We start from the raw sequence: 18,836 nt of genomic DNA, 5'->3' as shown, positions 1-18,836 counted from the left end.
ATTATTTATGGTCAACCGAAAGTTTATTCGGTTTTTCGTTTTTTTTTTTTATGTTTTATTCTATTAAATGCTATTGCGGTTCGTCGTGTTGCAGCAACAGCAGCTGCAACTTTGCCTAATGGTCCCTGGCAATGTCCATGCAAATGTGTTAGAGCGAGTATCTCAAAAAATTGATGACGCATGCTGCGCAGCATTTGAAAAGGGGAGAACAGCGAAGCGGGGGAAGCACGTTACGCTATAATAAATCATCTGCTGCAAGCAACATCAAACTAACTACGCAATCCCTCCTCCCCTTCAAGTGGCCAAGGCAAATGAGTTTTTGATATTATCAAAAGGCGAAATGCATTGACAACCAGCAGCAGCAGCAGCAAGCTTGTCTTTCCAATTCCTCCCGCCCCATTCCCTTCTGTTTAGGATAACCGACACACGCCCAAGCACTCCCCAGAAGCCTATAAAAAAACAGAAGCAGCAGCAGGAGCAGCAACATCTTTAGCCAGGGGCAGCGGGCTGTTGTGGTTGTGCTTGGAGCTGGAGCTGGAGATGTATAAGGATCTGAAGCGGGAGATGGAGATGGAGTTGGGTGGTGGATTTGGCTTCAAATTGAAGTCGTGTGGCTTTGGCAATTTCCGTTGCATATTTGCAGGCGACGCAAAATTTATGAACATTATTATCGAAAAACCAAAACCGAAACTTAATTCCAAATCCAACAAGTCAAAACCTTTGTAAGTATTGGCTCGACTAACAGCTACTCTAGGCATGAGTGTGAGAGATAAATGCTGCCTGCTATAAATCATTTATATACAAAGTTTAGGAATATTATTCACTCAATCTTTTTGAACCTTTGGAAATGTTTATTTAGCTACGTAATAGGCTAACTATATGTGACATAAATTTATTTTAAACTTCCTTATTTCAACTGAAAAATGGAAGCAAAAGTGAAGAATCTAAATACTAGGACTAACTATATTAAAATTACAGTAAATTGTTATTGTTAAATATTGTGTTGAATGAGATTTTGAAATTCGTTCATACCTTGTTGCTGGCCAATAAAATATCTAATTGTAAATGCATAGTAATATATATAATATATAAGTACTTCGTCTGAAGATAATTGGAAATTTCAGTAAAAAATACGATTTTTCTCTTCGGTTTGAAATACACCAAATATTATAATTTCATGTTTACAATTTATTATATTATTAATAAGCGATATCATCAGCCCATAATCGAAAGTCCTTCAGCTGACCTTAGCATGATCATGCCCTTTGCCGCATCCCCCCATATTTACAGGGTATTAAAACAATACGCATGCGAATTGGTAAAAGCTGTTCTAACATTTTAGCAGAAGCGAAATTCTGCAATTTGTATGAAAATGTTTTGTCATTTTGCCATGAAATGATTTAAAATTCTTGTCGCATGCGAATTTTGGGAGAGTTTTCTATGTTTATATTTGCGGTAAAAGCGAAATAACTTTATATAATGCGTTTGGCTCTTAAAAATTGCATTAAATATGCATTAAAATAACCGTCGCAATGTCACATCGTCGCATCATCACATCCATATAATAAAATATTAAAATTGGCACAAAAAAAAGCGAATCCACAAGACGTGCACATTGCTCGATTTCCTTTGGGTTTGATGTGAGATTTCACTCCACTCATTCCCCTCCCTTTATTTGGCAAATGAATGCATAATTTTGTGGATGAGTCTCTTAGGGTCCTTTCTCACTGCTGCACTCAACGTTTATTACTGATTTTCTATGCTATTTTGCAATCAATTTAATCAACATTTCGAGGCAATTCTTATTCTCTGCTTGTGCTTTCCCCATTTGTATTCTAATTATTTGTTTTGTCATTAATCAAGCACATTTGTTAACGCCTTCTCCTATGGGAGATTGTGCATTATACAAATATTAATCAAGTTATTGCTACGATGTGCAGATAGCTTTAGCTTTTCAACTAACGACTGCTGGGCGAGCTTCAAAATTAAAATAAACTGTGCATAAAAAGGAAATTGTTACTATATTTTAAATTTAAATGGTTAAATTACATCTTACAAATATTATGACTGAACATTTATAAATTTGTATTTTATTTTATTAACTAAGTTTCAGCTTCAATTCCATATTTTAGCATATGAGTATGAAATTGGTTTTCCAATCTTTATCTAAAAATAATAAATAATTATTATTCAAATAATATGAATTTTTATTTTTTAGGGTTACCTTAACTGCTATTTATATATTTATTTCAACCAATAATTTTGTACACTTACGAGTATTTGAAATGATTTCTCCTGCTTTGGTGAAGACCCCCTCCGACTCTACGGAGGATGCGGGTATACAAAGAAACTTGAAAAAATATCGACCACTATCACCGATAGCGATTGACCACTATCGAGAGTGCGCGCGGCTATCGAGAGCGTGACGATAGTGGCCAACCATCGATAGTCTCGATATTGCCATCGATAGTTCTCCACCTCTATTATATACATACATATGTAATACACATTATGCGCTAATGTGTATTTTGTAAAGTGAGCCTATATATAAAAATAAATAATCCTTAATAAGTAAATGATTTTTTTTTTTATTATAACATTACAGTTTAAAAATATTATCATATTCTATGTCACATATTGGATAGCAGATACATTATTAATTACATCAGGTTTCAACAAATTGCAGATGTTTTAATATTGTTTTTGTAAAGCGTGAAGAAAAAAAAAACAGTCCATAAACTGTAAATTATTATTGTTTACAATAAAATCATTATATTACAATGTATAATTATAAAATCTGTGAACATTTAACGCTTTGTACTTTATTTATATTTCATATTTATTACCCTAATAAATCACCTTCATATACAATATAAGTATCAGTTGTTAAATAATAATCGTATGGTGTGGATTACGTTGCACTAAATATACTTTATAAAGTGGTATTTACTATATGTAGATATCTTTAATATGATTCAAAAACTTTTTCCCCACCCTATTTTGATAAAAATAAACAAAAGTCATTTGCCTTGCTCCGTATTGTTGGAATCTCAGACCAATTAACCATTTAAGAACCCAATCGAACCCCTTCATTAGCAAACATTAGGAAAGTAAAACATGTTACCGAAAATCTTTTGGGGGTTCAGCATTAACATTTCATTTATATGCCATAAATTCTTGTACGAAACTTTCAACGCGACATGAAAATTAAACCCAACGAATAGCTGACCCCTCAAGCCACGCCTACTCCTTCCACTATTCGCCCCCGTTTAATGTTCTTGTCTGCAATAGCAGCAGCAAATAAAAATTCAGCTTTAACGCATGAAATCACATACAAAAGATACTAAAAATTTGAGCATGCAAACGGCATGAAGGAGTCTGTGTGGCAAGGATAGAACGTCCTTAACAAGAACATCGCATGCCACACATGCATACAAAGCAGCAGCAGCAACAGTAGCAACAATAATAATAACAACAACAACAATAACAACAACAACCCTTAGGCAACAAACCAAACTGTACAGTTTATGACGCAGTAGGCCAACGTCCCGGCCTCATAAATATAAAAATTAGTTGCTGGTCAGTTAGCAAGTGGGTGGCGAGGAACGAGAAAAGCGGAAAATGGACTGAGACTCCAACTCCAACTCTGAGTTGAGTCCAACTCAGACTCAGACGCGTCGGTCTCGAAGGCTACGCTCGCCGCCCCACAATTAATTAATTAGTTCAGTTGACAAAAATTGAGGGGGTCGGTCGAGTTGGTCCGAGGTGATTGGGTGGAGACCGAGGCCGAGGCAAGGGAGAAAGAGGCAGCTGGACAAGCTACTGGACTGCGGTCAGACCCGGCGCATGTTTATAACTGGACACAGGGCTGCCGAGTGTGTGAATGTTACATTGTTTATTTGTTTGTGTGTGAGTATGTGTGTGTGACTATATAGGCAGCACTCTAGTTATGTTACGTTTACACGATGTTCATTCACAAGTTCGCGAATTGCCATTCCTGAAAATTCAAAAATTCAAATTTGTTATTATTGAATATTAATATTTGATTGTCAATATCCGTTGCCGAAATAAAATACACAATATCGATTTATATTCAAGTATACATGTATAATGATCTTATATTTTCTTTTCGCGATGCGCATCTAACCACACCAAATGTACAGGCAAAGAGACAGTGAAGGTCACTGTTCAGTTTTAAAGTTCTAAAAAATACTGAATATGTTCTGAATATGTTCTATATATAGAAATAAAAAAATGAATACTAAATTATAAATAAAACCTTATTTAATTAATTAGTTGGCTACTTCCTTTTTGTATTTACAAAGTTACTGGGATCTCAGTGTCCACTATATCGTACAACTCAATTATATTTTGTGGACTTGTATGAAATTAATTTTGAAAAAATATTTTTTTTTTATAAATCAGTCGGTTTTATATATTACTAACAATTATTTGAAAAATTCAGCGTAGCTTTTACGACCTTTAGAACCGGCTACACTTACATATTTTATACGTGAATAAATAAATATCAGAAATTATTCATAATTATTGCTATATCTCAATTAGCACACGCATAAACGAGGTCTTAAATACAATGTCTGCTAATATGTGTGCTTTCTCTACGTATGTTCGTGTGTGTGATTTTGTGTGTCATTTTAGTCAAGGGTCATGTGGCATGCGGCCAACTGTTTTCATAAGCGTAGCAAATATTTTCACAAGGCCAATTAGTGGACAACCCCAGCTGACCGCAGACCACACAACTGCCGAGAGTGTAACCTTGCTAGGGACCACAACTGTAGAGTCTTGGTCTTGGTCTTGGTCTTGGTCTCGGTCTTCGTCTTCGTCTTGGTTTCGGTCTTGGTGTCCATTCTCCCAGTCCTCCTCTATTCCGTCCGTGTCTGTGTCCGTGTCCGTGTCCAAGTGCTTCTTTCCATCTTCAGCTGGCATACTTATGTATGTATAGATCAGGCTCGAGCCCCTCCTGTTGAGTTCTAAAATTAATAAAAGTGCAAAACTTTCTTCTTGCGACAGTTTTTGGTCTCTTTTTGTGCCGTTTTGTCAACGCGCCGCCTCGTGTGCAACATACTTGCGAACAAAAGTGAAAAAGCCAAAAGCAATAAAGTTTTCAATTGTTTCTCTCGCACTCTATGCAATACGCTTCATCCAATACACTGGGCAAAAAAGTCTACTAGTTTTCTAGGGCATGATGCGGGGCATCAAATGTGTGATAGAAACTTAAATCCTATGATTGTATCTGTATATTAAGATTCTCTCATTAGGAGATATTACTTGGACTTCGATGATTCAAATAATAAACTTGGATTTTATTTTTTTTTGTGATAGAAGATTAATCTTTTCATTAACAATGATGAAGAAATGTATTATTTAGGTATTTCAAAACAAATAATGTATAAAGAAAAAAAGATTAATGTGGAATTAGTTGATGAGATTCATACCACAATCAAGTTTTAATTTTTCATTGAATATAGTTATAAAATAATGTTGATAAGGAATTGTTTTTATGTTCTGAGCCATAAATAATAAATTCAGTTTATTTTTATATTATTTATTTAGTGTATATTTATTTATATTGTCGAATGTGAGAAAAGTATTCAAATCAAATTTTGATAAAACTCTACTGAACATTCTTAAGTTATTAATGAGAATTTTTTGCTAATTTTAAAAAATTATTTTTGTATATTCTTTTTAAATAGTGTGAAACTGAATTTAAAATTTTTAGGCTAATAATAAGAATTATTTGCAATTTTTTAAATTTAAAATTTCTATTTTACTATTCTTTTTTATTAATCGGAAAGAATATACAAACTTCGTTTAAATTTTTAATAGTTACGAATTTTTTTTGTAGTTTTTCCTATACCTTCTTCTTGAGTTGTTTTTTTTGTAGTCGTTGGCTTCAAACTTTTTAACTGGCGCTGACTTTAAGTGCAATTCAGTGCCGAGGCAATGCGAAAAAATGTTAAAAACTTTTTCTTGACTATGTTTTGTGCTGCAGTTTGCAGTTGTTGTTGTTTTTGTTGTCGTTGCTGTTTTGTGGCTGCCACATTTCGTTTTGTTTCTTTGCAGTTTAAAAACGCATTGCCAAATGTGTCACACAAAAGTTGTGTTGTTGTTATTATTGTTGTTGATGCTGGCAAGCGACACAATAGCTGCCTGCAATAGGTTCTGGCAGCTGAGAATAGTGTGGGTGAGAGCTGAGGCTGGTGAGCAGGGCCAGATTACTATTTGGTATGCGGTTGCTTTGTCTTATGCATTGCACATTTTGCACTTGACATGGAACAAAAGGCATCGTCACATGGCCGCTGCCTCCTGGAGAGCCCCCGTCGAACGGCACTTAGCGGGTCAGCTGGGCTTGGAGTGCTCCTCGGTGTTTGGTGCTTCAGCTCGGCGTGGCATGCCACAAAGAGAATGCACTACGAAACTGGGTTGAGTATTTTAATGCTGACATTCAGGCTTTTCAATTTTTGCTACCACTCTGAGTGCGTTTGCAGTTCTGCAAAAGAAAGCTTATTTTATTGCACCTTGCTATTGCCATTAACTAATGGATTGTTTACAAAAAACACCTTACAACAAATGGCTTCAACTTGCACCATCATTAAATGCTATAAATATTTCAGTTAACTTGTGACTAAGTGAAATTAAGCATATTCTTAGTCCAGATTACTGGCCTGCTGCCCCCGCACTAAGCTCTTCAAAAGCGACAAGTTAAACGTCTTTGGGAGACAAGCCGACACTAACAAGCTGCAGTTGGTCAACTGCTGGGACATTGATAGCCTTAACGCTGTCTTATTAAAATCGTCTACCAAGACGGATTAATTTTTAATGAGCCTGCTGGACAAACATTAATGAATCGGCCAGGGCAAACAAACCACCCACAAGCAACAGCAACAGCAACAGCTACAGCAACAACAACAGTTGGCAGGAGGTGAAAATCTTTCACGTGCGTGGCAAATAAATCATCATTGCCAAAACCAAAACGAAATGCTCGTACAATTGCAATTTTCCCGGGTGAGTGGGGGGAGGAACAATGCTCAAATCCTGACAAATGAGCGAAATGAGTCCGACTCACATAAGATATAATACACGTTAATGTCCCATTCCAGTTACGCAGCATCCCACAAATGCATTAAGTCCTCAGATACACACACATACAAGTATAACACTATATATACGATCCTTGCATTGGCCTCAAATTTGCTGCTTCATTTATAAGGATTACGTTGGCCTCAAACGAAACAGTAAAAACTCATAGCGAAATTACTTGCAGGAAATGCAACAAGCTCAACTCCGCAGTAACAACTACGATATGATAGCCACCCTCTAAGCGTCTTATTAGCAGGGGTAGAAATACTGAGCCCTGAGCCCTGAATCCTGCTGACTTCATGCCTCAATTTTCCCATTGACTTTCTTTACGCAGAGTACACGAATTATGCATTAGTTTCAACTTGTAGCCCATGATTAGATGTTTTCCTCCTTCGATTATTCGAGGGGCTGAAGCTGACCCGAATGTCCTGTAGCAGGACTCTTAGGAAATATGCGTGTAATAATAATAAAATACCAAGTTGCGGCAAAAGTGAAGTGAGTGATAAAAGTTTCAATATACATAAGTGCAATTTTAATCTGCAAAGGAAAATTATTCAGAATTTTTCATTAATTTTATTATTCCTTATTATATTTCTTATTTTTTAGTAATGAATAAAATAAGTGTCTATTCAAATTTTGTATATTCCTTATTATATTTCTTTCTTTTTAATAAAACTTAATAAAGAATAAAATAAGTATAAATTCAAACTTTGTTCCGGCACTAAACATATGTACTAGCCATAAGGAGGCTACGGAAGGACATGGCTAAATCGTCTTGGATGTTCACGCTGATCAAGAATATTATGCTTTTTACATACATTTCCTGCCTGCACAAAGTTATAATACCCTTCTACTCAATGGGTTGTGTGTATAAATATTAATAAAAATGAATAATTAATTTATTTATTAAAAATATCCAATACTTAACTATATTTAGAAACCCAAAAGAAACATTAAAATAGGTATTAATTTATTTTCGGACAAATCACAAAAATAGCTTCCATTAATTTGTGAATAATTACTTGAAAATCCTTAATAATTTGTAGCGTACATTTTTAGCAATTTTAGAGACTAAAAGCTTCAACTCTGACATAAATATCAATCATCATAGATTATAATTTGCCGCATCATAGGCCACTGATAGATCTACTCTTCTGATTCCAAACTCAGTCTATATTGTTGCCCATAACTTAGGCAACTGTCAAACAAATCGTGTACTCACCGCTCTCCACATTTTTTTGTTATTTGGCTCTCGGTTTGCAGACACTTCGAAGACAACCCCCAAAAATAAAACAACGGAACAAAACATATAAATAAAGCGAAAGAGATGGACTGAGAGGCAAAAAATGAGAACGAAAATGAAACAGAAAGAGAAACAAAGGGCCTTTCAGTTAGCTGGCTTTTAATAAATATAAAGCGCTAATTTGCTGCATAATTGCGCTGTGCCACACCCATAGTAGACCCTTCGTGTCTGGCAGCTCGTTTGCTCCTAGTTAAGTAGCGCAGCCTCCCTCTGCTCCCTGTCGCTTTTCCCTTTCCATTGCTGTTGTTGTTGCTTGACTTTTCTTTTGGCTCAGCTCAGTTCAGTTGAGCTCGGCGACAGGCAACCGTCAATCCTGCCCCATGCCCCATTTTCACATTGGACTCCCTTTTTCATGTCTTCAATGACAGTTATTTCATTTTTCTTGTTGATGTTTTTCCCTGCACTCATTAAATCAAGTTAAAAAGGCATATAGCACCCAGTTGCTGCCGTTGTTATTGTTGTTGCTGTTGCTTTTGCTGTTGCCTGGCCTGTTTCCGTTGTAAGCCAAGCTGTTGAAGTTGTCCTGGATGTGCTCCTCCTGTTTCTTTTCGCCTTGTTCTTGTGGCAACGCCAAAGAAGACAACGCACAAAATTTTCAAATAACATTTTACAGAAGCTGCCGCAAAACAAAAAAGTGAACAGCAACATAACGTAGCACTTTGTCAGTTGTACACGACGATGACTACGACGACTTGGCTTTAATTATAATAACTTGGCTCAGTGCGTGGGCAAACTTGACATATAACGGGCTTTAATGTGATAGCCACAAAATGATATGGTTCACCCAACTGACAGGCAGTCTCTTCAAATTGTACAGCTGCCTAATTGGACGACTTACGACTTCGCAGCGACATTCACTCGATGAGCTACACGCATTTGCTTTTGTCACAAAATATTCTAAATAATGTCAACAAATCTGCTGAGAATTCCTGTTGTACAAAAAGATGTAAAAGCTGCGTCAAAAGAAATGCTATCAAAGGATGACTAAATCGTCATTGCAATGTGTCTTTTTAGGAATTAAAATCGCTTAATATTTGCATTGATGATTGCTGGAAAATGTCAGTCATAATGAACATTTTTCAGTTGAATCCATATTTGTACCGGAGTCATCAAATCCATAATTAATATCACAATGACTCACTCACTCACTCACCACACAGAGTTGGCAGTTAGAAACAATATTCAAAACAATTTTTCGTTCTACTGATTATTATGAAACACTTTGCTAATGTTGAAAAAAGCACACTAATAATTGTAGATATTATTTTTTTTTGATTTCGATAATATTTATATTTACATAAGAATTTCCTTAAACACTTGACACACTTTTAAGCCTTAGATTTACTTTATAAAATTACGCAGCCCGCTTCCTCCATGACACAACAGGCGCCCAGCATGAGGCAGCAATCCATCTGATCTCTTGTTATTCCTTGTGAATCCTCCACATAGACTGTCTGAGGTTGTGTGACCACCACGGCGGGTTGAACATAGGGTGGTTGCACCATTGGTGGTGGCATTACTTCGATGACTTCCACTGGCGGTGGGTAGTATGGATCGATGACGTCCACCTGGTAGCCAGGATTGTACATGGTGATCTCGGCACGTTTAGCTAAACAGTTTGACTAGTTGAAAAGGCGCTACTAAATTTGTGCGTGCTATGCAACGCAATAACTTGCTTTAAACTAAAATTCCAAGAACAGTTGAAGGTATTTCATGTGTGAGGTAAACTTGGTCTACCGAACATTTATCTAAAGCTCAGGCATTTGATCAATGAGCTGTGATAATGAACAGTTTTTGTGTAAGGGTCAAAAATGTAGAGTACCCAATGCACAGTATGACAAATAAAGATAAAAGTTATGTTGTACTTGTGTGGGTTAGATTAGAATTGATTTAAATTTAGAATCAAACAAACATTTAAATATTCTTTACTTTAGAAATTATATTTACATAAATAGTTACAACCTTATAGTAGAAATTTGATATGTACATTGAATATACATTTAACTAACTTTAAAAAATAGTTAATAATAAGATGATATACATAGTTATTCGTTTATAAAAATACTATTTAAATTTAATAAAATGTAATCATTATTGGTACTTTGAAAATACATAAATTTGCCATAGCAAAAAAATATTTATAAAATGAATATTTATTTGGAAATTTAACTCAATTAAGATATAAAACTTGCGATATCTGAATATGTGTAAGCAAAATCATAAGATATGGCAATAATATTTGCGTGATTTGCCTGAAAAGTATACCTTAATGACATTTTAATGCAATTACAATATATACATATATACAAATAGTAATAACATTTTGCAATATTCAAAGCATCGACCACTGTTCGGTGTCTTCCGCGCAACAGTGCGTATGAGTAATATTGTTTGGGCTTTAGATAAACAACGAGCAAAGCAAAAGTACACACAAATTACGTTGAATGGGTTACTTTGGGACACCGCCCACTACTCCCCTCCCCCCTAGCCATGCGCAACCCTTTGCTCTCAATTCGAAACCCTTGTCAAAATTGGTTGGGCCAAAAAAGTTTTTGGCGCTGCGGTTGCAATGCGAGAGACCTCAAAGCTCATAAAATGTTTTATCAAATGAGAGCAGGCTAGAGAGAGCTGGCCGCACTTTTGACACATTTTCGGTTTTATTGGCAAATTGTGAGAAACATATAAATAATAACTTGGAATGTGAACTAACTTGGCAAATAATGTGCCAAACCCGCACATGAAACTACAAATTGTTGCGGTTTTTGTGTGTTATTAAATTTAGCTTTTTACGAGACGAGAGCTAAACGACACGAAGCCCTAAATAGGGAGAAGAGACAAGAGACGAGGCATCCAGCATTGAGATTTATGCAAGACAATATGTTGCCACAACCACAGCCGAGAGTACAAAACATTATTTATAACAAATCGTAAAATTTTATTGCACGAAAAAATTGTGTGTATTATATGTGTGTGTGTGTGTTGTGTGTGTTGTGTGGGTGTGCGAGCATGTTTCACAAACTACAAACACGAGCCCGACAAAGCCATAGAAACTTAATTTAACGTAAAGTATTAAAGGATTTGTGTGGCCGTTGTTTGAAGTCGATGTCGAAGGGTCGTCTACATTATGGTGCAACAGCAACAACAATCGCCACAGCCACAGCAGCATGGCAGGCAGGGACAACAGCAGCAGCTTTTATCCTTGGGCGGCGGTGGTGGCTGCACAATGACCGTTGTTGGACCTGGTGGCGGTGGTACCTGAACCACCTCGATACGTGTGCGATGATCCATGGCGATTTTTGTGAAGTTCTTTAGCGCGACTTGTTGCACGAATCGCGTACCAGCTGACACTGTGTGTAATGCCAGATCGCTCTATTATAGCCTTTGATATTGCCAATCTGGGCATGAGCACTCGCTTGTGTGTGTAGTTGCACTAGAAGTCTTATCTGTAGATAAAACACTATCGCGCTCTTATCTAACTTTGACTGTGGGTCGTCTTATCTGCAGCAAAAGGCATGAAATATATATTTTATTGGTTCGAACACATTTATATGAAGATCACATATTCAAACATTCCGTACTCTTCTACAGGGCTAGGTGATTGCATAATGCGTTTGACTGGTTCCAGTGAACTGCTGATAAAAGATCTATTAATGAATTTGTTGGAAGCATTTAGAGGCTAACGAATTTGATGTTTAAATTCAGCCTATTTTGTTAAAAACCTAAATTTATTTTATTTCTTGAAAATATAAGTTTACAAACTAGATTTGTAATAAATAATAGCAATGTAATTAATAGATTTAGTTAAGTTTAATACTATACTATACCATTTATACTTATACTACATAATCCTCAAACTTTGTATTGTCGTTTGGTTTCATTTCAATTTACAACCCCTGTGTTGTTTAGATACTTATTAAATTGTAGAGGTTCATTATTTAATAAATAATCACAAAAAAGTTAAGTTTGAAAAACTGTTCATAATATGGTAATTTATAGATATTAGTTCTCTTTGGAAATCTTTAATTTTATTGTTGATACTAATTTTAAATACAATACATATTATTACGCCTAGTAAATTAAATTACATATTAAGTAAATATTTTCCTATTATCTATTAAAGATTATTTTAAGTTTGAGGTAGTGTATAAAGATTGTGAAAATTATGTTCTTATCTGAATATTTCTTGACAGAGGTTGTGCGATTTTTTGGATTATAAGTAATGTTTGGCCAAAGTAAAATTGTTTGGGGAGAATGTTATAAGAACTACTTAAAAATGTGTTTGTTGTTGTTGTAGATAAGAGTAAAGTAATCAACGCTTTAATTGAAGGATAATCTTGAGAGCTTTTTCTTAAAAATTTCAAATGTCAATTGCAAGTTTTCATGACTATTCGTAGCAGTCATCAAATCGAAATCTAATAACAACAAGTTATTGTTATACATGTATGTATAATAATAAAGTTAATTTAAATCTTAGAGAGACCCGATTTAACATTTCAAATGTGTATTGCAAGTTGGTAAATAAAATTAAATATATTTTAAATTTACTAGTCTTATATTATATATAAGTATGTTTGTATATTACATTAAATTAAATCAATTTAAAAGAAATAAATTTTATTAAATTATTTTGAGGGATGATGAAAGCAGCACCTTTTTGGTATTTTTTATACTTTGCTGTGTTCTGTGACTAAAACAATCTCTATGAAAAATCTAAAATAATTTATGGATTCAATTAGATGACTCACATGAAACGCAAAACAATGTCAAGTGCAACTTCAACAATGCTCCCCAAAATAAAATCTACTATTGCTAATTATAGTTCGAGTTATCTAATCTGATAATCAGAGAGTAGTGGAATTGCAATTAAACAAAATGGAGCAATTTACATTCTGAACGGTGTAGTATGTTACTTTAGGATTTTGAAGTCAGGTTTATCCTATTGCCGGATCTCAATTAAAAATATTATCCGACGGACGGAATGAAGCTGGGGAGGTCCTTGCAGATGTGGGCGTTACCTTTACGCCCTCGATAAAATTAATAAAAATATATTTTTGAACGTTGGCGCGCAATGGTGATGATAATTAGTGTACGTGATTCTATTTACTTTGTCAGCGAATCCCCCCCAAAAAAGGGGTTGCTTTGCGTCAAACATCGTTGATGTTGTGGCGGTGTGTGTGCGTGTGTGTGTATGTGGGATATGATATGCGCGTAAAAAATAGAGTACGTGTGTGCGTGACAATGGCAACAACGTGCGACGACAGGGCTGAGTATTTTGGGGAGTATCGAAAGGGAGCGAGGGGTCTGCCTGGTCTTTTGGGTGTCAAAAATGAAACAACGCCTGCTTGGAATTTTAAAATAAGCAAATGAGTCTGTTCTCGGTAAGAACGCAAGCAGCAACTCCACAACGCCAAGCAGCTAACAGCAACAGCCACAGAAACAGAGCCCATAAATATTTATAAACTTTTGGCCCTGTCATATAAATACAGGGTCATTAGTTGCTTGCACACCTTTCGCTCAACTCGCCCTCGGGACAATAAAATCCAACTAGGCGGCTATTTAAATGTTTATGACTTAATACACAGAGTGACAACGGCTTGATAGGGCTTATTAGTTCTAAACTCACACGGAAGAGGAATCAAAATTCAACAGATGGAAAGACAGCTGTTTCTGCAAGGCATTTACAAAATAAAATATCAGATTGTTTCGAATGTTATCAAAACTGTTATTGCCATAAATTTGCCAATTTAGAAAAAATAAAGCATACTTTCAGGAACTAAGAGAAATGCGCAAGTGAGAATATTTCTCACCACACTCTGCGCCAAAAAGTATGCAGCAATAAAATGGAGTGAAAGCATCGATTGTAATGATAGGTACAAAATATTATAAAATAATCGTTAAGCGATTATGTTATGTTATGGTACTATTTGTTGGTTAGGATTACTCACTTCATATTTAAAATTAAGGCAAAAAAAACAAAATAATAATTATTTTTAAGTTTTTTTTTCATTCATTCAAAAACAAATTTAAATAATTTTTGCCATGATCAATAATTATTTTTGAGCAAAAGAATAAAATAATATTAATTGAATTATTTTCTTTCTATTTTACATTATTTCTCAAATACTTAACATAATTGTGTTAAAAAGTTATTTCATCAAAATAGATTAAGGTGAAGGTTATGTATTTTAAAATTGTGTGTAAATTGTCTCGACGTTTAATAAGAATGTAGATAGAAAAGATATTTAAGAAAGATAAATATCCCACCTCTCGTAGTTTCTTAATTCCGTAATCGATCCGAAAAAAGTAATTTCTACGCGAAATAAGTGAAATTGGAAAACTTCTTGTAGGGTTGAAACCAAGATACTTACTTTTGAACTCCTCTTGCGGGTAAATGCTAAGTTTCAGAGGGCATTAGGTTGGTGGCCCTTTCTTGACATTTGACATTTTTATTTATAATTTAGTGTAGCGCCCAGGGTTTTAGGCCACGCCCACCTAGGTTAGAAAAGTGGCAAATAAAAATGATAAAGCAAAATGGCGAAAAGTGGCAGTAAAAAAAATAAAATGCGCTGCCGCAAAAGTGCCATTTGTGGCATAAACACATGCGCGCCAAAGTTTGATAAGACAAAAGGCAACCAGCAAGAGCAGCAGCAGCGTTAGCGGCATTTGGAGGAGGAGGGGACTAACAGGTGTGCAGATGGCCAAAAACTTTGCCAAGTGTGGCGCCACACACACACACATAAGCGCCAAGTGAGAGTGTTGCTAAAAAATAAAGCAACAACAACGAAAGCGACGTGGCAATGTCCCAAGGATGAAGTTCAGCTTCGTCGTTGGAACCGCAATGTGCCACTAAATGCTGCCACTAAATGTGTGCCAAGTATTATTGCAGCCCAAACGCAGGTGCCTATCTATGTGTGAATGCGAATGGAGTGTGTGTGTGTGTGTACGAGTATATACCGAATTTTCTTACCCAAGGAGCTGCGTCCTGTCGCGCTTCCTTGCCTTCTCGCATAAAATTAGCACAATAAAAACCCATAAATGCGACACAAAAACATGAAAATCCACTTGTTATAATTTAATCGAGTTGATAGAATTTTTACGACTCCGTTTCCCAGGTAAATTTTCGCTCTATGGATGTGTGATACAGGTTCGTGTGTATATATGTACATATATATATATATATATGTATACATATGAGCTTTCGCTGTGTGCGTGCTTTGAAGCGCCAACTAAAATATAAAACAAAATAAAAGTTTTAATCACACGACACCAGTTTATTGGAGGACACAAAGATTAAACTGGCATAAATTAAGTCTAGCTATCACATTCGATACCTAATAGCACAAAAATACTTTAAGGATTTTCACATTTATCACAGGCATTAACTTGGCTTTGCAGAAAATTGTTTTTTTTTTGTGTTTCTTGTAAACACATTACTTTATTACGAAAACTAATTAAAAAAAAGAACAATAAAGTAGTTAGCAACTAATTTCTGAACTCCCCTTGGTTATTTCAAGTATTGACAATTTAAGAACGGGATTCAATAATTAAGTGAAGGAAATTTTAGACTTGCTGCGAAACTTAACTATCTATACATATTGTGTAAAAAAATGCTAAATTCTACTGAAATATATATTTGGTATATCAATATACTATTGTATTCAAAATATACAGTAAAATACAAAAAATACCAGATTGTAAACCAAAGCCGCATACGTCTTTTGCCATATAAAATGATTATCTTAGCTCTATCAGTGACGGACAAGCAAATATACGAATATTGATATCTCTGCTGTACATTTCCTACAGGCAAAAAATAATAAATAATAATGTATAACATATTGCAAGCTTTGCGCGGCTAGCAAATTGTACAGCATTTTATAACAGTGAAGCCTCCTAGCTCTTTCAGTTTTTTTTTCTATGCATCGACAGACAAATGCATATTTTGTTATTACTACGCATTACATTAGAGAGGTACATCACATTCATTTAGACAATTTTATATGTTACTTCTGGATCGTTCACGTCCAAGTCAGCATCCGAGCGGCTACGTGACATCTCAGTTAATACTGATGCCTTGCTGGACCTTTGACTAGCTATTGAGTTTTGTTTTCGATGGTACTCATCATCATTGACAGATGTGCACACCTCTATAAACTTGATTAGCTTTTGTGATCGCAGCAGTGTTGCAACAGGAACAGCTTCTTCTAAAGATTCTCTAGTGCGCTCCAATTTATGCTGCGCCACATTCGCTTTGGTTATCTGCATGATACTTAAGAATCGCCAAATCAAGCTATTGCAATTTTGACTTTCTGAATATATGTAGGAACAATTAGACAATGATTTAATGTTTTTTTTTTGTTACTACCTTTGATAGCTCGACGAGCATTAAAACAGCATTCGTCATAGTGGAGTTGACTCAATTGAATCATTGCCATCTTGTGATACAAATAACACTTCTCGATAGAATATTTGGCAAACCGAATACGTCTATCCATGCGGACGAGAAGTCTCCTCGCTCTTTTGCCTTCGAGGTCTTGGTCATCACCCTGCTGATAGGTGGAACGATCTCCGAAAACAAATGGCACAATGTCCTTAAAACTGTCTTTCGAAAGGTGCAACAATCGTGTCATTGCATTTGTGGCATTTCTAAAATGCTTGGGTACGACAAACTGATCACAGAGAGCAAGAGCGAGAGTGTTGTATACCTCATTTATGAATTCAAATTTCCAGCACATGACGCGGTTTCTTTTTGTCACATAATAATCACCCATGACTTTTTCAACATAATCGCAAAGCGTCTGCAAATAATAATTCAGTATTTTACAACACCTTCTTAATAAATCACTTACTGTAATTCTCTTTTCCTTACGAAGCAAGCGTATATGTTTAAGATCAGCAATCATATTCCTGAATGTTTGATACTGCACACGAAATAGATTCGCTTCTTTGTTTTTCTCCAGCATCTTTTTGTTGGGATACTTAAGAAAACTGACGTAATAAAGGGGATTACGGCATTGTAACATTTTCTAAGAACCATTTTAAATTAAATTAATTGATCGTGAGGTTTAATAGATCCTCACCATAAATTGTCGAACAATATCGTATTGCTTATTAACGAGGCTTTCCACAAAGCTGTTCGAACGCTTACATTGCGGCAGCAACAAACTGGGATTCTTTCTCAAGTTCTTCATGAAAAGAATATCATACCAAGAATCATTCATGTACGTTTGGTGCACTACGTTAAAAGCGCGCTTTCTGCGTGCTATTTCTATGGGAGGTAATATTTCTTCTTCCGTTTCTAAGATGCTTACTACATCACACTTCTTCTGATCCCTCAATTTCTTCCAAAGAATACGCTTATCAACAATAGCCTTTGCTTTGGTGAGTTCGCTAACGTGTCGAATCAACTTTTGGTTTCTCAAGAAAAATAAGGACATGGCCTTGCCAGTGACATCCTTGATGACATCGTCAACCTTGGAGAGAATATAATTTACAAATACTTCACTTTATTTCGGGAACTTCTTAAAATAGCTTACCACAACGAGACGCTTCTCGAAAGTTTTGGCTTTGACGCCAATGAAAACTCTCATATTGTCATGCAATTCTTTGTTGCAGTTCTCGAACTGATTCAGCTCAAAGAGTGCATCACATATTTGCAGATTGATTGGACAACTGGCCCCACGTTTCTTTAGGGCCATTACTTATATAAAATTCGAAAAAGGTTGAGCTGAAGGAATTAGGGATATTCAAAAAGTTACCTGAAGCTTTTGTGGCATCATTCAATGCTCCTTCAATTCGAGCTGCCTTTCTTTGAGTCTGACTGCGACGATAGAGTGTCATAAAATCCCCGTCATCCATTTCCAATGCCTTAGTATAGTAGTGCATAGCAAAGTTCTCTCTACGACGATTAAAATAGTAAGTACCCCAATCTCTATAAATATCATGCTCAATCTCTGGGCTCCAGTCCACTTTGGCCCAGTAAGGCAACGGCGCATCTTTCTCAAGATGCAGGGTGTGACCCACAATCGAAGTCATTTTGGTTGTAATTTACGGAAAACTGTATGAAAATGTATAAATGTGAGTGTGAAATGTGAAAATTTATACATATATTGAAAATGCTTCAAGCATCTGTGTACTGTTGTCTGTATAATACAACTGAGATATATTACTTAACATATTTGTGCTTGGAAAAACTTTGACATCACTAGCAAAGAAGTATAGACAATTTAAATTCTGTAATTTTAACTATAGGTACAGTTAAATGTGCGATACACGCTACCCATTAGCAAGTAAAGTAAAACAATATGAAAATGGTATTATGGTACCATAAATATACTAAATTATACCAAAATCTGCATCCAACTAGACTCAAATTATATCATTGAGTGCAAAGTATACCAAATGTCAACTAGAGCAAATTGTTTTGTTATAT

The 18,836-nt window shown here is 35.4% G+C and overlaps 2 protein-coding genes across 3 annotated transcripts; both read right to left on the bottom strand.

The window, feature by feature from the left end:
* Nucleotides 1-9,687: 9,687 nt before the first annotated feature.
* On the bottom strand, nt 9,688-10,096 carry LOC117569802 (uncharacterized). The gene has a single exon (XM_034251115.2). The coding sequence runs from the start codon at nt 9,991-9,993 to the stop codon at nt 9,751-9,753; it is 243 nt and encodes an 80-aa protein (XP_034107006.1). The 5' UTR covers nt 9,994-10,096; the 3' UTR covers nt 9,688-9,750.
* Nucleotides 10,097-16,304: 6,208 nt separating this feature from the next.
* LOC117570994 (uncharacterized) lies at nt 16,305-18,560 on the bottom strand. Of its 2 annotated transcripts, none has more exons than XM_034252943.2 (6): nt 18,163-18,560; nt 17,941-18,104; nt 17,485-17,877; nt 17,254-17,430; nt 16,770-17,202; nt 16,305-16,713 (listed from the first exon to the last, which is right to left on the bottom strand). In XM_034252943.2, the coding sequence occupies exons 1-6, from the start codon at nt 18,437-18,439 to the stop codon at nt 16,391-16,393; spliced, it is 1,767 nt and encodes a 588-aa protein (XP_034108834.1). In that variant the 5' UTR covers nt 18,440-18,560; the 3' UTR covers nt 16,305-16,390. The 2 variants fall into 2 exon arrangements, with proteins under 2 accessions (XP_034108834.1, XP_051860788.1); XM_052004828.1 differs by having other exon boundaries at nt 17,941-18,090; nt 18,163-18,310.
* Between the last annotated feature and the right edge of the window lie 276 nt (nt 18,561-18,836).

This window comes from Drosophila albomicans, chromosome 3, assembly GCF_009650485.2.
Source record: "Drosophila albomicans strain 15112-1751.03 chromosome 3, ASM965048v2, whole genome shotgun sequence".
Classification (NCBI taxonomy): Eukaryota; Metazoa; Arthropoda; class Insecta; order Diptera; family Drosophilidae; genus Drosophila; species Drosophila albomicans.
This window is presented reverse-complemented; position numbering and strand designations above follow the sequence as displayed.